The 21,251-nt window shown below is 39.2% G+C and overlaps 2 protein-coding genes across 4 annotated transcripts in view; one reads left to right on the plus strand and one right to left on the minus strand.

The window, feature by feature from the left end:
* Nucleotides 1-716: 716 nt before the first annotated feature.
* LARP6 (La ribonucleoprotein 6, translational regulator) lies at nt 717-8,142 on the minus strand. Its single transcript, XM_015638513.2, has 3 exons — nt 7,925-8,142; nt 3,774-3,966; nt 717-2,695 (listed from the first exon to the last, which is right to left on the minus strand). Exons 1-3 carry the CDS (start codon nt 8,125-8,127, stop codon nt 1,625-1,627), a joined length of 1,467 nt encoding a protein of 488 aa, XP_015493999.2. The 5' UTR covers nt 8,128-8,142; the 3' UTR covers nt 717-1,624.
* Nucleotides 8,143-8,275: 133 nt separating this feature from the next.
* LRRC49 (leucine rich repeat containing 49) overlaps nt 8,276-21,251 on the plus strand; it is a 37,410-nt gene continuing 24,434 nt past the window's right edge. The window contains exons 1-7 of one of the 3 annotated variants that reach the window (XM_033516972.1): nt 8,276-8,485; nt 11,297-11,359; nt 11,904-11,991; nt 14,311-14,410; nt 14,989-15,192; nt 16,530-16,596; nt 20,513-20,656. Coding sequence is in view for 2 of the 3 variants with exons in the window: in XM_015638505.3 (XP_015493991.1) it covers nt 10,760-10,813; nt 11,297-11,359; nt 11,904-11,991; nt 14,311-14,410; nt 14,989-15,192; nt 16,530-16,596; nt 20,513-20,656 (720 nt within the window). In the remaining variant the exon portion in view is untranslated. Of the gene's footprint in view, nt 8,486-10,614; nt 10,814-11,296; nt 11,360-11,903; nt 11,992-14,310; nt 14,411-14,988; nt 15,193-16,529; nt 16,597-20,512; nt 20,657-21,251 lie in introns of those variants that run through there. The other 2 variants (XM_015638505.3, XM_019007887.2) reach the window with 2 other exon arrangements.

The following is a 21,251-nucleotide window of genomic DNA, read 5'->3' on the forward strand; positions in this document are numbered from 1 at the left end:
AGGGTTCTCTGTACCCTCTACAAGCACCTGCCTGTGAGTTCTGGTGCTGAGAGCTCACAAAGTCTGTCAATGTGCACATGCTGCAGTTTGTATAACAGGAGTTGGGAGGTCACCTGGAGGATTCCATTTGTGTGCAGTAAAAGAACCAGGAATGTATGTGGGTGGCTGAGGAGCAACACACAGAACTGGGATTTCTCTATATAGGAGTCTAAGTGTGAGTTACTGCTGTTATTTACACAGCAGAAATGTTACACTTAGGAAATTGGACGGGATGTGGACTTTTGGAATGAAGAATCACCATCTGACGAGACCTTTGTCATGCACAGTTCCCAAGCTGACCGTTGCAACTTGAAACACTTCTACTGTCCCTGAGCTAGTTTAACTTTTATAAGTAAAACTGCTGTTTCCTTCTTTGACTGCATGTAGCATTATAGTTAGCTTTAATTTAAGCACTTCTTGCTGAGCCTGCTTGTCAAATTCTGAGTTAGCGGTGACATAATCACTGTTTAGTTTATAATATTTTATAAAAGTGATTGTGACACAGAGTGAAGCATCACCACAGAATTGATCATAAGAAATGGGGCAGAGCAGATTTTTTTCCTGAATGCAATGGAAATTTTGAGTAACTGCTACTAGAATTCATGTGGTATAAGATGAAATTTAAGTTATCTATTCATGTGCAGCTCAACTTATTTTTAAAGTAAACAAAATAGATCTAGAGTTAATATTTTTATTTCCATCTGATTATACAAGAGAACACTTACAGAGCAGTCTCCAGTACTCAGAGTCTTTACTCATGGAAATGCACACTGGTACTATTGAATACTGCTTTGGTGATGTATGTGAGAACAACTGCTCACTGTGGCATTGGTTTCTCAGTTCCTTCTGAGGCAAACACAGGAAGTCTTCAAAACCTCAGCTCCTTATGATGAGACTAACATTCCATAGCTTTTCATAATACAACCACTAAACCATACATAAGTACATACTGCTCCTCAGGATCCTAGCTTGGCAAATAATGTACTTACATCAATGATTTATATTCCTGCTTGAATATTTAGGTGTTTCAAAATAATCCATTAAAAAGAATGGATGCAGGTAAGGGCCCTGCATTAGCTAAGCTATTCAGCTGATTAAAAGGCTGGCATGTCCCTCCTGTGAGGCTTAGAGAGCAGGCGCTGGCTAGATTGGAATGGAGAGGGCTCTGGGGGAGGATCTAATCAAGGTTTTTAATATCTGATGAGAAGAAGTGAAGTAGATGGAGCCAAGCACTTCTCAGCGATACCCAGTAACAGGAAAGGGGCACAGACTGGTTCTGTGTGGGTGGTTGAATATGGGAGCACCTCACCCAGACAGTCTGGGGAGTCTGTCCTTGTAGATACTCAAACCTATCAGTGACTTGTAGCTTCAGCAAAGGAGGTGAACTGGGCAATCTCCAGAGATGCCTTCCAACCTCATCTGTTCTGTGAAGGAAATATACAAATATACAAATGATAAAGTCTGTATAAATACAAAAGCTTTTAAAATTAAATACTGACTTAACTGAGTCACTCAAGTGACAGTTTTTCACCAGGCTTGGTCACCAGCAGTTGGCTGCTTTGTGAAACTGTTTATAAAGAATAGTCTATTCACCCTTCATAGCCTTCCTTCTTTCACAGCCATTGTGGAATCCTTTGGTGCCATCAGGACCTTTAGGCAGCCGCAGCACCCTTACAGGGAGACCATCTGCATTTTGTATTTTCCGAACCAACATGGGACTACTGACAGGACTCTTCTCTTGTGTCAGAGTTTGGGCTTTTCTTCTTTGCACCCAGGGGCTCCCAGAAGGAGTGATGCTGCTATCTGAGGAATAATCAGTGTATTTCCTTGGAATTTCAGGGCTAGTGCTTGGGTTAAGCTTGCTGTCTTCAGCCAGCGGAGATTTTTTGGTTACTTTTCTTAGTGAAGAAGGACTGTTCCAAGGACTTGATCTGGGTGACATATTAGGGCTCAAATGGTTGTTTGGGTGGATGACAGGGCTCAAATTAGTCGTAGTATTTGACGTGGTACGTTTGCGTCCTGCCAGCGGTGACGTAGGATTGCTCTCTGGGTCAGAAGAGCTGTTTGCTGAAGATTCATCACCAGCAAACTGAAGTTCCTCAACTCTCTTGTTAAGGGATCGAGTCTTCTTAAGGCTCTTGCTGGTATCTTCATCACGATTCTTGTCTTTGGGAACTTTTTTCTTTGGTGGTTTCATGCCTATTAGGACAACTTTCATGCCGGTCTCTTTGTTTCCAGCACACATGAAATCATGAGCACGTACGGCAGCTTCTACTTCTTCAAATTCTATAATTGCACATTCCTGGGTTCCCAGCTGGGTGTACCGATTGCTGACCCTCCTGATATCAGGTGGGAGATCCCTGCCAGGCTTGAGAATGCGAACTGATGAAATTACACCAAAAGTTACAAAGGCTTTGAGGAGATGCTCCATTATCCTTTCTTGCACGCATCCGTTTTCTTCTTTGTTAAGGACCTGCAGCTGAGAAATCATGTGGATATCATACACCAGTAGCATCCTGGTAGGGACATTTTCACTTGGGAACACTGGAACTGGAGTATTTCTTCGAACCTTTTTGTTATCATCATTGAGCTCCAGAGTGTTCGAGTACTTCAGTGCATAGGCTGTGGTCCTCCAGTCACGGGTAAGGTGTTTCACCTTTGGGACAGACACAGGTTAAAGCACCACAGCTGAGCAAACCCAGTCAAACTAAGCACTGAATTTTAAAGCAGATGCAGGCTTCGGTCTACAAACAGAACCCTGGATTTAAGTTTCATGTAGCAGACTTAGTGAGAAAATAGTTTTCATGCTATGATGGGCATCAGTGAGCTCTTCTAAAGCTCAGATCCTGTTGAATTTAATGAAAACAGGAACTGGCACTAAAGCTCAAACTGGAAATCATTATTACATCTGAAAGCCTGCTCAAGTAGTGCTTGGTCATTCCACATCATCTAGTCATCTTGGCCTGAACCATGATCAAAATGCATGTTCTAGGGAGGTTACATTTGCCAAACAAAAGGTTTTGTTAATTTTAGGTCTTCATTGTATTGAACTGATCTTTCCTCCCTCAAAAATCTCAGTCTAAAAAACACCCCAGACTTTTCCATTTTCATTAAATGTTTGTAAAGAGTTTATCTGTCACCAATATAATCTGTTTGAAGTGGTCTGAAGAAATTGAGACTGCCTTAACTTCTAGACAGAATAACTCTGTAGAACAATGAGATTTAGAATCTTGACAAAGTGCTTCTTGTGTAATTCTAGAAATCATTTACATACAGATTGACATAGGTCTTTCTAATGTAAGGAGAAAAAAAAAAAAGTAAAAATAATAAAACTCGCATCATGTTTAGGGGACTTTGGTTACCAGATGCTTTATACTACTCTTCATTTTTGGTTCTCTGTCCAAAAGTCAGATTCACTGTTCCTTCTCAGAGACAGGAATGTAACTTTACCAGGACTACCCAGCTGTTCACAAGTAGTTGCCATGGAAATTAATTTTATCTAATGTCCTCCTGTGTCCAAGGATGAAAATTTAAAAGCATACAGGCTTTTAAGCCAATGATTTCCTTAGCCAGTCATCAGTGAGTTCAGCAGTTAAAGTTTTGGATGAGTAGAAAACCATAGCAAAATCAGGCAGATAAAGACTATAAAGGTGCCTGTAGAAGATGTTACTTCTACTGTTTTTAGATTCATCAGGCTTGCATGAGACCTTTCAAGTCTTAAAAAGTTACCTTACCTTCTTAAATGAAGTGAGGAGTTTAACACTGACATAGCCCATCTTATTTCTTCTTATGTGCTTCAGAAGGAAGGCATCTTTCTCAAGGTTCTCATCAGAGAAGTAGTATTCAATCTGTGCTATTAACTTCTGGATCAGGTCATTTTCTGGTGGTTTCCAGTTCTGGTTAGAGTCATCATCATTTTCCCCACCACTGGAAAACAGTTAAATCATTTTATCAGCAGATTTTCATCTTCTATTAGTGGATTCAAATAGCTTTTCAAAATGAAAGGGCCATAACCATTATGCTGGTTCCAACTGACTTTAGATGTGGGCACTGGACAGGTATCCCCACCCAGCTGAGCCAGCGGGCTAGCTCAGAGGATGAAGATTTCCAGTCAGCATAAGGAGTCAAGTTCCTGAGTTCATTCCAAAAACTGATCTCAGTGCAGAACAATGAGACATCTACACTAATGGCTTGAAAGCATGGCCAACTCAAATCATTCATCAAAATATGAAATGAAGGTGCACTGGCACTTGGTACTATATAAGCTCCTCCAGTGACAGTGTTACATTTTTCAATATGAAGCTATTAAACCTAGGCCTGGCCTTTATGTGCTTCATGAGTAGTGTCACATACCAGAGAATGAATATTCCAACATGATGCAGTTGTGATTTCTTAAGCCTCTTCACTGCATGAGTGCAGGAGCTGATATCCAGGGAGTAAGAAGGACTGACAGGAATGCTGCAGATTTCACAGGTCACTTCCAGAGTGATAGAGTAACATTACCAGCCGTTTACCAAAGGGGCTAAACCTGCCAGCTCATGTACTTCAGGAACAGGTTTATATGCACATATGCAGATTCCTAAGAAATCATTCTCATTTCTTCTCTTTACCTCCCATCATATTGTCTCAGTACCTGGGCAGAATGGAGCACTGTTGAGCATCCTTTTCTTCAAAAAATACTGCAGCCATGGATTCAAGGTTAACATCTTGCCATGTGCAGTTACAGCAACATGATTGTTGCTGAAATAGAAATTTACAGGTGACTAAAATGGACAAGTCTATCTTAAGTCGGAATCATCTTTTCCAGCTGTTAGTGGTCTAGTTTTGTTGTGGGAGCATCATGAAAGTTTCTGTTAAAAAAATAAAATCATCTACTAAATACCCCATAAATCATGTATTAGGTTGGTCTCCCAGGTAAGTTAACAATGAAAAGGAGCCATTCATTTCCCCAAAATGGTCTGAAGTGGCTTTTGCAGGCTTTGAAATCCTTAGGAAAAGGAGCAGGCATCACACTGGAGGTCTGTGAGGCCGTTCTGGTGGGAGGATGCAGGCAGCTGGATCCCTGCCCCGACAGTTCTGTGCAGGGGTGATGGAGGCAGTGACCGCAGTGCTGCAGCTGTGCTGCTGTCTGGAGAGAGTGATAGGTCAGTGTGCTATGCACAGGAACTGTGCCTGCTGCTGGGACAAGTTGCAGCAGTTCTCTGGGACCTGGCTTTTTGAAGCTTATGGTTCACTTATATGCTACGATTCTTATGATGATAGGGGAACACATCAGATATTTGTGGATACTTGCACAGTCCTAGAAGTCTCCCTGTTAAAAACCTCCCTAGCCTTTAATAGGGTACGGTTCAAAGGAATGTCAAGAATGAGAGAGCAAGACAAAGAATTTGTGTTACTTGGCAAAGCCAGAAGTGGAGGATAATAGATGAAGTTATGATTAGGATGGTAAAAAATACCTAATGCCCAGCTGTGGTTTCAGAAGGAAGCAAAAAATAATGATGTTTATTTTTCATTCATGGTAATCTCTTCCCACTACTTCATTTACTACTGATTCGGAATTACTCTGGGTGCAAGAAGCTTGGAACATTTTAGCCTTTTTTACAAACCCACACTCTGCTAGGAAAAGCTTGCCTTTAGTTCAGGATTTGGCTTACATTTGTTTCAGGGATTTATTAGCACAGATACTTGCAGGTGTTTGTTTGGAGACAAAAAAGGAATGTTGTGCTTTGGAAAACAACAAAAATTAATTGCATGTTTGCAGAGAACTGCACCATCCCTACCTACAGCTGAATACAGTGAATCAGAGCCAAATAGGTCTCATTTCACCTCTCAAATATTGGTCACAGTTTGACCTATACATTATTTCTATGTTTAGCAGACAAGTCAGCTTTTACAAAATCTTATGGGCTCTTACAACAGCCTTCACTAAATGATGTATGGAAATAACACCTACAATAAATGCAGAAATTTTAAAGTACCTCCATATGAATTTGTGATAATGATCAACTAGTAGCATCTCTAGAGTATCAACTGTATTACAAAAGTAGTTGATAAATAATTTCAGTCAACACTGACAAAGAAGCAAACCCTAGTAGCCATTCACAACTTATTTTTTTATTCAGAGCTTTGTGATGATATGCTTGTAAAACAGAATGAAAAACAATCTTTTAACATGGTGACTCATCTAGCCATTAGTCACACAAGAAACTAAACATATCTACGGAGAAAGCAGATTTGGAATTTTAAATATCAAGACTCACAAATAATAAATTGTTTGGATAGCATCTAAAAATTCTATTTTTTAATATAATCATTTCTATTCTGAAATTTTATTTTAGAATAATATGTATTATTTTAGCTGAGTCTCGAATAAAGTATTGTATTAATTGTATTAATAATCACTGTGTGGCAATCTAATTTATAAGTTCCAAGAGTACAATCACTCAAGGACAGTCCACGTTTGTCAACTCAAACATTAATACAGTACTGGGTACCTACTGATGTCAAGTTGTCTGCAAGCTTCAGCTGGGAAGTGTGATGGCTCATTCCCAGCAGTTTTAGATCATCCCTAATAATTTTCAAAATGTTTGTAAATAATTTCCTATCAGATGCTGCATTCCCAAAAAGGAGATCCTTGGGTAAGGTTATATGTAAATGGCAGAAACGTGTGTAAACTCCATTCATCTGCTTTTGGTGGGGAGAGTTGAAACTTGAGAGTTCTCTCCATGGAAATACCCCTGCCATTTACAAAATATACAATACCTCTTGCCATTTACAAAAAGGCAACTTCCACAAGAACTGAATATACGTCAACATATTTAAGAATAGCTATTGTCTTTCAAAGCTTGAAAAAATAATTATTTTTTTTTACTAGTCTAGGCCAGGGTTAGAAGCTCTTCACAAATAATACTATTGTAGATAACAAATGTAAATAATATCCCGATTTTAAGAAATCAGTAATTGAAATACAATATTGTAGGCTGCTGTACATATTTATAAAATGAAAACAGTCACATATAATTGTGGAATAGCTAAGCTGTCTCAGTTTAAAAACCTTAACTGTGCCTAGTTATGTTCAACTCCTGTTTCTGTAGTCCACAGTTGACAATTTTGGCAGCTGCAGAAAATTTCTCACTCCCCTTCTACCCCTCTGTAATTTATAAGACTACATTTCAGTTCATTCTGAGTCAATGCTAGGTATGAAGTTAGAAAGTCAATAGAATTGTTAGAAACAATAACATGTTATTGCTAGAAACAATAAATGCTCAAACAGAATACTGGATTTCTTGCTACTGTACCTAAATCTTTATGTGACAATTTATGACGCCATCTGCAGCTTTAGTACAAACCACAAGATGAACTACAACTAGTAGAGCTTTGTCTCTCTGCAGCTTGCTGGCACAAAAATCCTGCATGTTCGTCTTACAAGTAAGAGATTCTAGTAAGCATCAAAACTATTTCAGGTCAGCAAGCCAAAACGGGCAAAAGAGGAAAACAACCAAAACATGAAATCCAAAACAAAACTCCAAGACGCAGCTACAACTAACCCCCAAAATCTTTCTGTAAAACGCAGTGAATTGGAAATGCGGGGGGCATCACAGCCCGGCGCTTCTCGCTGTGGGGGAGCCGCGGTCCCGGCCCGGCAGTCCCGCGGGGGCCGGGTGGGACGCAGCCCGGGCGGAGCCATCGGTTCGGCGGGCAGCTCCCTCCTGGCCGCCGGCCGTCCCTGCTGGAGGCTTTCCAGCGTCTCCCACCCGTTCCTCGGCGTTGCATCAGCCGGGCCCGCTCCGTTCCGGGGGTGTCCGCGGCGGCCCCGCTGTTCGCCCCGCACAGCCGCGCCCGCACCGCGTCCCCGCCGGACCGGAGCCCCTGCCCGGGGGCTCACCTGGAGCGCTCGCACCGCCCCGAGTCCTCCTCGCTGCAGCTGGGGCACGGCGCTCCGCCGCCCCCCTCCTCCTCCTCCTCGTCCTCCTCGTCCTCCTCGGCGGCCGCCTGGACGGCCACTCGGATCTGCACGGGGCCGCTCCCCGCGGGCAGCTCCGGCCCGGCGGGCGCGGCCCCGGGCTCGGCCGGCTGCGGCTGGGCCATGGCGCTCCCCGGCCGGGCTCAGCCCGCCGCCACACCAGCGATGCTCGGGGTTGCGACAGCCGCCCGGCCGCCTCCCCTCCTGTCGCCCCCTGTCCCCTCCCGCTGGGGCGGCGCTCCCAGCTCCACTCCCCCGGTCCGACCCTCCTCCGGCCGTGCCGCCCCCGGGCCCGCCGGGCAGCTGAAGGGCCCTTCTCCTTGACGGCTGAACAGGGACTGCTTTTGTTTCACTGGAAAACAACGGGGTTCTCTCCGGAAAGCAGCGTCTCAGCTTCTCTTCTCCTGGTACAGCCTTGCGGCTACGCCACTGCTCCCTGACCAGGGCGTTGCGTTTTATGAAAGTCAGAAAGGTTTCGCTGCGGTAAGTGTGGCTTAAATGCCGAAGGTGAGATTTGGAAATAAGATACATGACTGAAAAGGACGTGTTGGTTTTGCGGAGGAGACTCCTCTGTAGTTCTGCATGGCACTTACACATTCCCCCTTAAGAACTAATTAAAATAGAGGACCTTTTTCTGAAACACTTAGGCAGTGATTATTTAAGATTATTGCACTATATTTCAGTGGACTGTTTCAGCTACTAAAGTGAAATTAACATTTATGGGCTAAATATTAGAATCAAAATATTTTCAATTTACCACATAACAACTCATTCTTCACTCAAAGAAGATCTTTTTTTCAACACTGTTTGAACCCAAACTGCTAAATGATCTTTAAGTCACAACTTCATTTGTGGCATCCTTGTTCATGTTTGCATTGCTTCAATATTTTCTTCTTAAAAATTTAGATGGACAAAAAGTGAGACTGCACTCAGGGCCAGTTCTCATCACTGTGGCAAATAGTCCTCATGAGTCAGGTTTGCTGGCATGGACACATTCTGAGACTGCCCTCCCTCAGGTTTTGGCTGAGTTTTAAATGTGCCTTAAGCAATAAAGTATTTTGTTTATGAAATATGCTTACAAGCATCACTAACCAAATCACTAGTTCTCTGCTAATGGAACATTCTGTAATATGTATTGGGTAAGGCATCACTTTGCTATTTATTTCAGTGGATGCAGAAACACAAACACAGATTACACATTCTAGGAAAGAATATGGAAAGGGACTGTGGGTCAGATTCTGTATGGGTTCATGGAAGTTGTTTGTCTCCCTGGGCACAAACAAGGTCAGGAGTATGAACAAAGAGCTATTTTGTGCTACAGCTAACCCAAATGATGTTAGAGAGAGACCTTTTGGTTTATCTGATATATCTTCCTGTCAAGGTTAAGGAAACTTGATTTTATAGCAAAGGACAATATTTATTTGTTCTACCAGTGCTCACAGCACAGAATTTTGGCCAGATGAAGACTGACATCATTTCAAACACTGTGTTGACTAGATCTCCATTGGAATTACCAGACTAATGTTTTTTGGGGTTGTTTGGTTTGTTTTATTTTCCTCTTAATGTAACAGTGCTCTATAATGCTGAACTTCCTGTAGAGATAAAGCAGTATTTGTAACCACAGCAGAACTTAGAACTAAATGTATTAATGTAGACAAGTCCCTTAGAGAGAAACCCATGGGTCACTGGTGCCCAGTAAACATCATAAACCCATGAACCTCAACTGCACAACCAAAATCTGCGCAGATTTCTTATTGTGCATTTATTGTTCGTACAGCACTGTTGACATACCATTTAGGAGAAAACATACCAAACAAACAAAAAATCCCCACATATTTTGCATTTCTCACAAAATATGCTGTAATTACATTATTCTTCTGTCAGCCTTTCAGCAGATGGAAATTAAAATGACAATGCAAGAAACTAAACCTGGAATATTTATCCATTTGTGTGGCCAGGCATTGGAACAGGTTGCCCAGGGAGGTTCAGGAGCATCAGGATCTGCTCTGTATCGTGTGGTTTGTGGTTTAGGGGTTACAGTTGCACTGCTGGGTTGGCATTTCGACTCGATGACCTTTAAGGTCTCTTCCAACCTTGAAGCCATGATTCTGATTGGGGAAGGCACCAATTCACAGCCCTTCCACGCACTGACAGCCGCACCATTGCTTCTCTAACGACCCATTTCTTGATGTGTTTATTTGAAAGCGTCCCCTACGCATCAATGGAGCTCCTGGGCTCCAGGAGCTGCTGAGGATCAGCACCAGGAGCTCGCACAGGTTGATTGTCACCTCAGTGATTGTCACATTTTGTGACCAGTCTGTGCCCCCAGAAAACAACTTCCTGAGGCACGACAGGAACCATCCAGCTTCTCGCCCTGTCACGGGTTTTCACACACACTCACTAGCTTGTAGAACTCATAAAAATACAATCATAATAGAGGCTTTTTACTATGGGGCAAGGGGCTGGGGGTGACACCGGACACAGCAGGATGACCCCAGAGCGCCACACACACCCGTCCGTCCATCGCTCCGTCCCCGTCCCCTCACGCTTTCCCGCCCCTCGCACCGCCCCAGACGGCGGGCGGGGCGGAAGCCGCGGTCGCCGCGGTAACGGCGGAGCCATTTCCGACAGGGCGGCGGCGCGGGGCTGTGCGGGTTTGTTTGGGGCTGCGGGGCTCTGAGGGACCGCCTGAGACCGAGGGACCGCGCGGAGCTGAGGAGCTGCGCGGAGCCGAGCGGGGCCGAGGGGCAGCGGGCCATGGTGCCCAGCAAAGGCCGCCCCGGCCGGGGCCCGCGGGCCGCGCCCGCAGCGGTAGGTGCTGCCGGGGCGGGGGTGCCGGCCGGGTGACAGCTCCCCATCACTCGTGCTGTGCCGGGACGGTGCAGGGACGAGCCCTTTGGTTCAGTGCTCCTGTCAGACCTTTCGGTTTTGTCACGTAAATCCAGCTCAAAGATCAGCATGTTTTGCCTTTTGGAAATACAAAGCATATTTAAATGTGAACGCTTGTTTTCTTCGTACTGAGAATTGTATCAAAAAAGTCACGTTTGTAGTGTATTTTTAAAACTAAAACAAGTGTCATTTTTGTAAAATAAAAAATTAGTGTTGCTTAGAGCTGTGATGTATTCTTCATAGTATTTTGCAAAACAGTTCCTTTCTTGGCAGATTTTGCTGTAGAAAATAGCTTTATTGTTTAAAAAGCAATTTTACTGACATGCACTGTAAATATTACAATCAACAATTGTATTGATACTTCTGAGACATGTAGCTTTTAATTGCATTTTCTCCAATTTGCAGGTTAATAATTGTGGTCTCCAGCTGGTCATCCAGACCTCGTCAATACCAGAAAAATCCAAACCAGTAATTATTACCTTTTCTTGGATAATTATATTAACTACTGTAGTTGTATCATACAAACAAAGCTGTATGCTTTCAAATAGGAATTACCTTTTCAGTACTCATCTGTTGACTTATCTAATGTATCTGATAGTATTTTGTTAGTTTATTTCATCATATTAAAAACATATAAAAACATTGGGTTGTACTATAGCCTGCCATAAGATATATATATATATATTTGATTTCTTGGTCTTCTGTCTGTACCCCTGTCCTGTAATTGAAGTATTCCTTGCAGGGTGGGGCTTGATTTTTATTTATTTAGTCAACTGTGTATGTACTGGTAACTTCCATATTTTCATTTTGGTTTCCAACAGTGAAGCTTTTTAGTTGTAATGTCTTAAAAGAATGAATACACCTTTTACTGGAGAAATTATTTCTTCTCTTTTTTTTTCAAAGCATTTGTAGGAATTCCTGAGAACTGCTGTTAGTACTAAGATTCTGTTTCTCTGTGTAAAGACATTTGCATTTGAAACCTTTAACATTTATCTATTACATTGTGTTACAGTTTGAATTCAGGATAAATAAAGAACAGTCATCTTTCCACAACAGACTTCTGCAACATGATCTGGAAAGAAACTACTCAGGAAGACAAGGTAATATCTGACAGGGTTTGGTTTGTTTGTCTTTTGTGTATGTTTTATTATTTTAAAAGAAAGATTGTATCATGATTAGAAAATGTAAGAGTGACAGTGTTTCCTACTTGCCTACAGTAATTCAGTGTAATTACTGTTGCATCATGGCTTGAACCAACTGTGCTACTGTCTGGCTTTTTGCATCCTTTTTTTTCCCCCCTCATGGATGAGCATTTTTTCTTTTACCTACAATGCCACAACCTATCAAGTGCCCTACTGTATATACTCTCAGTAGCCACACAGACATCTTACTGGATGTTTAACATTTTTACATATTTAGACAAAATTAGTTTCTAATTTAGAACCATGATTTTAAGAGATATTAAGTTTTTCTATTGTGCTTGGGTGTTCTTGGCTTTGCAAAGCAAGATATTGGTGCTATCTGTCATCTGTTATCTATCTAAGCACCACTGCTAACTGTGGTGAGGACAGGAAGAGACTTGAAACAACATTTCTTGCCATGTTGCTGCTACTTGTCTGTGATTAGTGTGAGTAGAAGACCAGTTTAGTTATCAAGCTAACTCCTTGTTCATTCTGGTAAAAAATGAAGGCCAGCAGCCATTCAAAATGGGTTGACTTTTAGGGATACTATGCAATTTATGGAGTAAGTCTGCAGTTTGATTTTGTTCCCTGCACAGGAGACCAAAGAATATTAAGTCGTTTGGTGCATAATAAGCAGCTCCATCTCCCAGTACCATCCAGTCTAACAGAACTTTCTAGTTTGGCATTGAAGCAGAGTACAGGTTCTTTATCAGGACTTGGGGAGACTTCTATTCACAAAAGTGAATAAAAAAGATATCTTCCTAGGTCCTGATAAAGCACAAAATCCAGAACCCTACAAAAAGCCACATTTTTAGTTCACATGCTTCAGGTAGCAGTGGAAATTTCTCATTAGTCTCTCTCTCTTTTACTGGGCACCTTACAATAAAAGATGATTCTTCGTGCTCCCTTTGGGTGTTAATAGAGGTCAGTACACAATTACCAAGAAGACACTAGAAATCTTTTTAAAAAATATAATACAGGCATTTAAATGAATGCTTTTTATAAGCATTCATTTATAATGAAAGCTTTATAATGCTTTCTTTAATGAAAGAATAGTGGTAGGGATCTTTCACATGTCTTTAGGAGGATGACAGTAGGAAAAAAAAGTCACATTACTGCCATCCTTCCATGTTTTCAGACTGATTATTCAGTTTCTGGTCTTACATTTAAAAACCTGTGACACAACTAGAGTTAGATTTTTGCAACAATGTTTATTTGTTTTAATATTTTTGGGGTTTTTTTAAGAGTTTTGATTTTGAAGGATGTGTTAAGAGTGTTGTTAGATTAGCTAATGATAAAATTCAAGAGTAGCACTGAAAAGATTCTGAATTGATTGACAAATTGTTTAACTCAAACAGATTCCTAAGAGTATATTTCAGACAACAATGGACTCATTGCTATAGTAGTGAAACAGTTGTCTTGTTTATTAAAGAATTCATGTTTTTCCTGGTAATATATTGGATATATTTGAAGGAAGAGAAAAAAAAAAGGGCAAGCACACAGAAGTCAAGCCTATATTTTGTGGTAGTGTGCACACACAATGATACATTTTTGAGCAATATTTTTCAGTGGATCACTTTCCAAATAAGCCAAAGTTCATAGAACACATTTGTTGATTCATTTTGCAGGTATTTTTAGACTTTCTCCCTTTTTACCTCTTATATTAATGAAATGCATAAGGATGAATAGCTTTATAAATATGTTTTCAAGGACTGCCTATTTCTTGATAATGGAGTGAAATACCAATGATCACTAGATATTGTGTGCACTTCCCTTTGAAAGTCTTTGCATTTATTTGTGGCTCTGTGGGAGTGTTTCAATATTTTGGTGCACATCTATTTGATCTGTGCCTTTAAATTTGTCTTAAGTTGGGTACCATCTTCTGTAAGTTCAGATACTGAAACTATGAAAGAATTTTACAATCTTATGTTAAAATATCGTTGGGTAATTCTAATTAAAATAAAGGCATTTACAAAATATCTGCTTACAACAAATTGTTGGGAAAAAAGCTCAAAAGAAAGAAATGGATGTACTTTGGAAAGAGAATGTAGAGGGATATAGTCATAAACAAATAAAATCAGGGAAAAAATGGATAAATCATAGTACTGAATGGAGGCAAAAAGCACTTTCATGCTTTACTTTTAATAAAAAAGAAAATTTTGCTTTTATGACCTGCAGTTCACAACATGCATCTACAGAGAAATAGTTCATATATTCTCTGTATGATTTTTCCAATAGATAACACGAATTTTGGGAGCAGTTCATCAATAACATTTCCTGTATTGCAACGTACTGCTGAAGAAAAGATTCTGAACTCAGATAGACTCACCCTGGAAAGGTGAGAGGGTGATGGAATGCACGCACCAGAGCCTCAGGCCCCTGGTCTACAGTGGCCACAGTGACCAGTGCTCCACTAATGGCTGCAGTCAGTGGTGGGCTTGGGTTGTTGGGGTTTGTGTGTGTGTTTTTGAGAGAAGAATTGTGTCCCATGGAGAAATTCTTCGTGAGTATCCTTGTGAGGAATATATGCATACAGCAGTCGTCTAAAGCAGACAGATTTCTGATCTGAACAGACTGTTCATGTGATAGCTGAAGGAAAATTTAACAGATTGTGAGACTGCATCTGAGGGAATTTTAGTGTGGTGACAACACAAAACTTCCATGTAGTTTCCATGTAACAAACAAATCTCTGAGAGGAGAGGTCAGAAAATTTTGAAAGTATTTCTGCTATGTTTTCAGGTTTTAATAAGTAGGAGTTTCTGCTTTATCTACAGAATTTAATTAGCAAACCTAATTAATGCTACCTTAACCAAGATAATATACTTTTCTCTGTTGAGTCAGAGTGGGTGAGCAGAAGGTGGATTACTGATTTGTTACTTACTGGTGTGTTCTATTTTTTTTCTTTTTTTCTTCCAGGCAAAAACTGACAGTGTGCCCAATTATTGATGGGGAAGATCACCTTCGTCTTTTGAATTTCCAGCATAACTTTATAACTCGTATCCAAAATATTTCTAATCTCCACCATCTTGTTTTCTTAGATTTATATGATAATCAGATTGAAGAGATAAGTGGGGTTTCAACTTTGAGATCCCTGAGAGTCCTTCTGTTGGGAAAGAACAGGTAAAAATAATAAAACTTAGCCAAGGCACTCTTCTGCCTATGGTGTAACAACTGTGATTTCCCATAGTTTCTGTTAGTTTTCAGTTTGTGATGTTGCTGTCATATCAGTGAGACCAGCCATAAGATTGGCTAAGTGTCAGGGATCCCACTGAGGAAGCACAGAGATTTTGTGTCATGTTCTTCAAAACTTCCTTTCTTAGTAAATTTAAGCGATGTTTTCAAAGTACTTCACATGTTTCCATCTAATCTTCTATTCTGATCAATTGTTAAATATATGTAAGTGTTCTTACATTTGTATGGAATGTTGTGGAATGTCTTTTCAGATCAAATGTAGTATTCATTAATTATTTATAACCTATAGAAAGGTTCTTCCTGAGGTATTTAGCTGGGAAAAATACCAGACAGATGACTCATGGATTTTAATGCTTATTTATTGCTTCTAGTCCTGCAGCCTTTAATTTTAAAAATTTAATACATTTATCTGTGGAATTGCTCACACATCTAAAGGTTGTGCTCTGAGTTTAAAATTTTCCTCATTTTCTTATATTCAGTAAAGTGAGAACCGGTGACCAGATTTCAGTTATGTGCAGATTATAAAGAATGTACCTCCTAATTCAGCCTGTATTCAAAACTTACAAGTTTCAATAGTGAAGTATGTTACTACAACTAAGAGCTTTTGTATTAAAAATCTCACCTGTAGAAATCAATTTTGTTTATAGTAAAATGTTGGGGGTGTGGATACTACAATTTTAAAGTGCTTTGAGGAATTATTTTCTTTATCATGATCACCCTGAGTGCAGTTTAGCTTAGAAGTGTGTTGACATAGTCAGGACTTGGCCTACTCATGAGTGAGTGGATATATATCAGACAGAGCTGTTAACACCTTGTTTTCAGCTTGGTCTGTGTGTGATCTTTGATTACTCTTGAAACAAATGCTTAATACAGGTGTTTAATGTCATCAGCCAGTAGATGATGCTGTTGGGTGTATAATAGCCTAAGCCTGGAAACTGATGAAACATGACCGGACAGAGAAGTTTTAAGACAATGAAGTTGTTGACTTTGGTTTCCAGTGGAGCAAGTATTCCATCCTTTTCTTCTTTCTAGAAGAACCATATAAATTCTGTTGCTATTAAATTCTTGACAGTCTGAGAGGAAGGTGATAGTCTTAAAGTCATACTCATTTATCTATCAATTTTTCTTTTCATGGTTCAAAATTTTGTTATTTTTCTGTTAGTCTTGTCAGTCAGGAAGAAAAGGCTTAATTTTGTATTGGCTGGAAAACAAAAGATATTTTTAATCTAATATTAAAAATAATTGTCATAATTGTAATCTTGCAGAATAAAGAAAATCTCAAATCTGGAGAACCTAAAAAACCTTGATGTTTTAGATCTTCATGGAAATCAGGTGCAGTACAATAACTTGATTGTTTATGTTTGTTGTGTAGACATCATGTTTTGGTGTGTCTTTTACCAAAGTATTTTTTTGTGAAAGGGAATTGGTGGCAAGTTTGCAGCTCTTGAGGCAGCAGAAATTAATATGTTAATAAAAGGTGTCATGATGTTTATTTTGAGTCTTTGTACCAGTCTCTTGTACTTTCAGTGTTGTACTTCAGGAAGGTTACAGTGATTAAAATGCTGAGTTAGCTGAGTATAATGGCACTCACACCTACACAACAGTAACCTACCACAAGCAGTTGTGGTGTAATTGAAGTATCACAGTTTTAGAACTGCTGTAAAATACTTAGGTCTGATTAATTGCTGTTTCTCCTGTTGGTGGTCTGACAAAACCAGATTACCTTCATACATGTAGAAGAGAAGAAAAAGCCAAGTTAGCACTGTAGGGACTTATTGTCATAAGTGATACAATAAATTTGTGGCTGCTTTGAATCCCATTAGTCAAACAATGTGCACATTGTGCAGTGGCAGAGGCAGTCTGTGGCCAGGTGATGGCATTGCCCTTGGAGTCTTGGCCATCTCCAAACATTCATTCACAAGTGTTTGTTTGAACAAAACAATCCTTTTTGTATTGCTGTTGGAAATTTGCAGGGGGGTTATGTTTTTGATAAAAATACATGCAGATTAACAATGCAGCTGTGGCAGCACACTTTCCCAGCACAATGAAGGTATCACTAATGAAAATGAAAAGCATCTTGCACAATTCTTACTGTGACTGTGATGTAGGTCTGACTGTTTTTGTCTTCGAGTATCTGTAGAACTCTCTTTACATTAACTGCAACTTTACTAGGAGTTTTGGGCTGGTTGTTGCTTGATCCCCTAAATAATGATAGGCTTTCTTTGGTACAGAGAATATAAAAAATTACCCTGTGTCTGGAACTAACATTAAATCTTGGAGCTTATTAAGTTATTTTGGTTTTCAAAATTTTTGCATCATAAATGTAGATATGAAGGGCACAAATGTTTGGAAATTGAGTTAATTATTTCTGTTTTTGGTAGGTTTAGTGTATTATTCATGTAAAGACCAAATAAGGACTATGAATTTATCTTCCATAAATAAATTAATTTTCTCTTCCTTTCTAATGCAAAGATGATCAAGTTTTTCTGTTTAAGTTCTTTTTTTTCCTGTCTTTGAGGAATTCAAAATTTAAAGCACCAATCTGCCATCCATAGTATTAGTTATTTTTGAAGGTTTAATGAAGGAATGAAGAAATGCTGTGTTTGGGATATATCTTAGTGGACTAGTGCCTCCTTTTGAAGGCTGGGTTTTGTTTTGTGTTTACTTATACAGCACTGAATAAGGGAGCTCCTTTGACTATTTAAATTTGTGGGATTTTTATTTTTGGCAGCCTTCTAGCCTGTCTTAAAAGATATTTCTTCTACACTCTAAATTTCCGAAGAACAGGCTACAGCAACATAATTGACTTTGAGAACTTCAAAATGTGGTTTCTCATGTTCAAGAATGTACCAATTTAAACAACAGATCAGGGAATTTGAGCCAGACTTATCTCAGTGGTGTTGAGCAAAAAGACAATAATTATTGAGCATTGTTAATCCTGTGCAGTATCTCTTATATGTTACCAGTGATCACAGATGAACCCTGAACAGTTAAATCCTGTATACAAGTTATAGACAAGGTACTGGAAATACACTAGATTACCTATTATTGACACATTAATATAGACACATAGAGTTGCATTGTTCAGGGACTCTACACATAAATTTTATTCTAGAATGTGTTAAATATGAAATGTCATTGGAGTAATTCCCTGTGTTCTGTTTAATTCTGTGAATCATTTTTCTTTCCAGGAATTCAAGATACAAGTAAAATTATGCAACCTGATTTTTTTTTTTCATGCATGAACTTTTTTTCATTCATCTCAGAATGTTTTTTAAAAGATATAACTTTCATTTGTGCAATTTAATTATTGATGGGTGATTATTTGGTGCATACCAACCTTTTTCTGACTTCTATTTCGTAGTGAGGTATTAAATGATACAAGCTAATGAGAAAATAAATAGTGTTTTTGTTCAGTGTTTACAAGGAGACTCTGACTTGTATACTAATTTTGTGATATTATGTATCATTTGAAACATCCAAAAAGAAGTGATAATAGCTTCTATTACTTCTTACCTAATAGTCCATATGAAAAGCTGGTGTACCTTCATGTGTGCATGCATAATTGAAACTCAGTAATCAGTAGAGTTAATCTTAAAGCTTAGCAAAATGGTAAAGAGTATCTCTATATGTTGATGATGAAATCATTATCTTTGCAATAGCAGTGAAATACCAGGATTAGTATTCTAGACTGTGGCATTCTTGCTTGTAATTCTAGCTGGGCAGACATCAGCAGAGGTCTGTGCTCTTCATGCCAATTCTCTGATCTTAGGGTTGCTTTTAAAAGTCTCTCAGTATAAATATCTTCTTTTAAATAGTGATATTTTCTGTTCCTCTTGCTTTAATATTTTTGTATAAAATACACATAAATTGATAGTTTAATTAGCAGTTGAATCACAAGTTTAAGCACCTCAAATCAAAGGTTGAGGATGTTATTTAATTTTGGTCTTGCCATTTACTTTTTTATGCTTTTTAATTGAGAAATTGCTAAAATATTTCTTATAGCAGCATATTCCAGTCACAGATTTACATAATACATGTCTATGTGTATGGATATAATGGAAATTACCAACAAAATGTTCTCAAACTGTTAAATGATCATATTCATTTCTGCAAACTGGCATGGCCAGACTTGCAGTGGTGTAAAGCATCATGAAGTTGCATGTCTGTGACACCAGGCACTGTTTTACTGGTCTGCACCTTTTGGCACTGTTTGCCTCTTGGAGGAGGAATGGTGTGCCTGGGCACTGGGTGCTAAAGGGGGCTTACAGTGGTACAGAGATGCTAATTCTAACTCACAGGGAATGATACATCTTGGTAGCTCTTTGCACTGCCAAAACCTTGTGGCTGCTGAAGTATTTTCCACAGGAAAACTTGCTGTCTTCTTTCTGCCAGCCAGTGTGGATTTTACTGAGAGTACCATAGGCATGTCCCTTGTGCAGTGGTTGTTCTCCTTCTCCCTGACTCCTAAAGTCAGGCACAAACTCTGCATACATGTTGAAGGACAGATCCCACACTGCCATGAGAAATAATTATCTGGATAGAGAGCTTTGTGTGCATCTCTGGGAAATAATAACAGCAGGAATTGAATCCATACTGAGTTATTAGAGCAATAATCAACACCTCTGTAAAATATATTGGTATTTCTGAAAATAAAAACTAAAATTAAGGATCATTAGCTATTATTGCTCCTTTTATGCCTTTTTTGTTTTGCTTTGTCATTATCACCTGAGCCTTTAAAATAGGGAATTAAGTATAAAAAGAAGCATCTGTCAGCTGCCTGTTTACTATAATTCATTCTTTGTTAGGTCTCTCCCTTTTCTAATCTCAGGAAAACAACTGAATATCTTTGCAGACAAATTAGGGCTTAACCATGCACAAGATTTCCCCATTTTGGCTTACTACGATACCAGAGCGGTCTTGGTTTTCTGTCTTTGAGGTTGCTGCTACAGAGCAGCACAGCTGAAGTAACCTGATTTCTGATGGGATAGAAGGAAATGTTGACTGAGTTTTACTGCAGGATAGCAAGAAAAATGTGGGTGAATACTTGTTCTGGACCTCTGAGTATCATGGTTTAGAGAAACAGGCACACTATTGTATGAAGCAGATAATTCATGTATACTTTTAGAAAATGTGTGTGCCACACACACACACACATATATATATATATTATGATGATGATTATTATTTTAATTTTTTTTAATATCCATATAAAACACAGTGTACATGTTTATCTTATCTCTAACAGATTGCCAAAATAGAAAACATCAGTCATTTAAGTGAACTGAGAGTGTTAAACCTTGCCAGAAACCTCCTAACTGTTGTAGAAAACCTGAATGGACTGGATTCACTCACAGAGCTCAACCTCCGTCATAATCAAGTCTCTGCTATAGTAAGGAGCAAAACTCTTGTCCTTTTTTTCTTTTTCATTTCCTTGTCTTTGCTTTTGACAAAATGCATGATAACTCTGACTTGTTTAAACCATATCAGTGTTTCAGATTTTTGACATCTTGTGTTTCCTCATATTATGTGATATATATATATATATATATAACACATATATGTTGCTTATATTGTTCTGCTGCAATACTTAATTCTACAACATAAAGGTGAAACAGATGTTCAATTCTAGTGTTATTTTATTTAAATATGATCAGGGAGACTAGACTTAGATAAGCTTTAAAGCTCTCTTCCAACCCAAACCATGCTGTGATTCTATGATGACTTGTAGTGTTTCAAATATTGAAAGTTCATGATGTTCCTTTGGGAGGAAGAGATTTTGCAAAAGCTCTGTGGCTCTAACATGTAAATTTAGATACTTCCAGACAAGCTCATGTTCTAGAAAGAAATCATCTTGATTTCTGTAGGTTAGCTAAGCCATAAGACCATCTTACATTTCAACTTAGGAATGTTGCCAGGGTAAATGCAGAGAAAAAAGGCATTGATTATAAGAGCAGAGTTTTCTAATAGAAGCTTTAACCCAGCAT

The sequence above is a fragment of the Parus major genome, chromosome 10 (genome assembly GCF_001522545.3).
Source record: "Parus major isolate Abel chromosome 10, Parus_major1.1, whole genome shotgun sequence".
Lineage (NCBI taxonomy): Eukaryota > Metazoa > Chordata > Aves > Passeriformes > Paridae > Parus > Parus major.

Coding starts and splice junctions, on each gene's coding strand:
- LARP6 (XM_015638513.2), bottom strand. CDS start 8,127: ATGGCCCAGCCGCAGCCGGCCGAGCCCGGGGCCGCGCCCGCCGGGCCG. Junction 3,967..7,924: donor GGGCGGTGCGAGCGCTCCAG/GTGAGCCCCCGG, acceptor ACTGTTTTCCAG/TGGTGGGGAAAATGATGATG. Junction 2,696..3,773: donor TCCTCACTTCATTTAAGAAG/GTAAGGTAACTT, acceptor TCTGTCCCAAAG/GTGAAACACCTTACCCGTGA.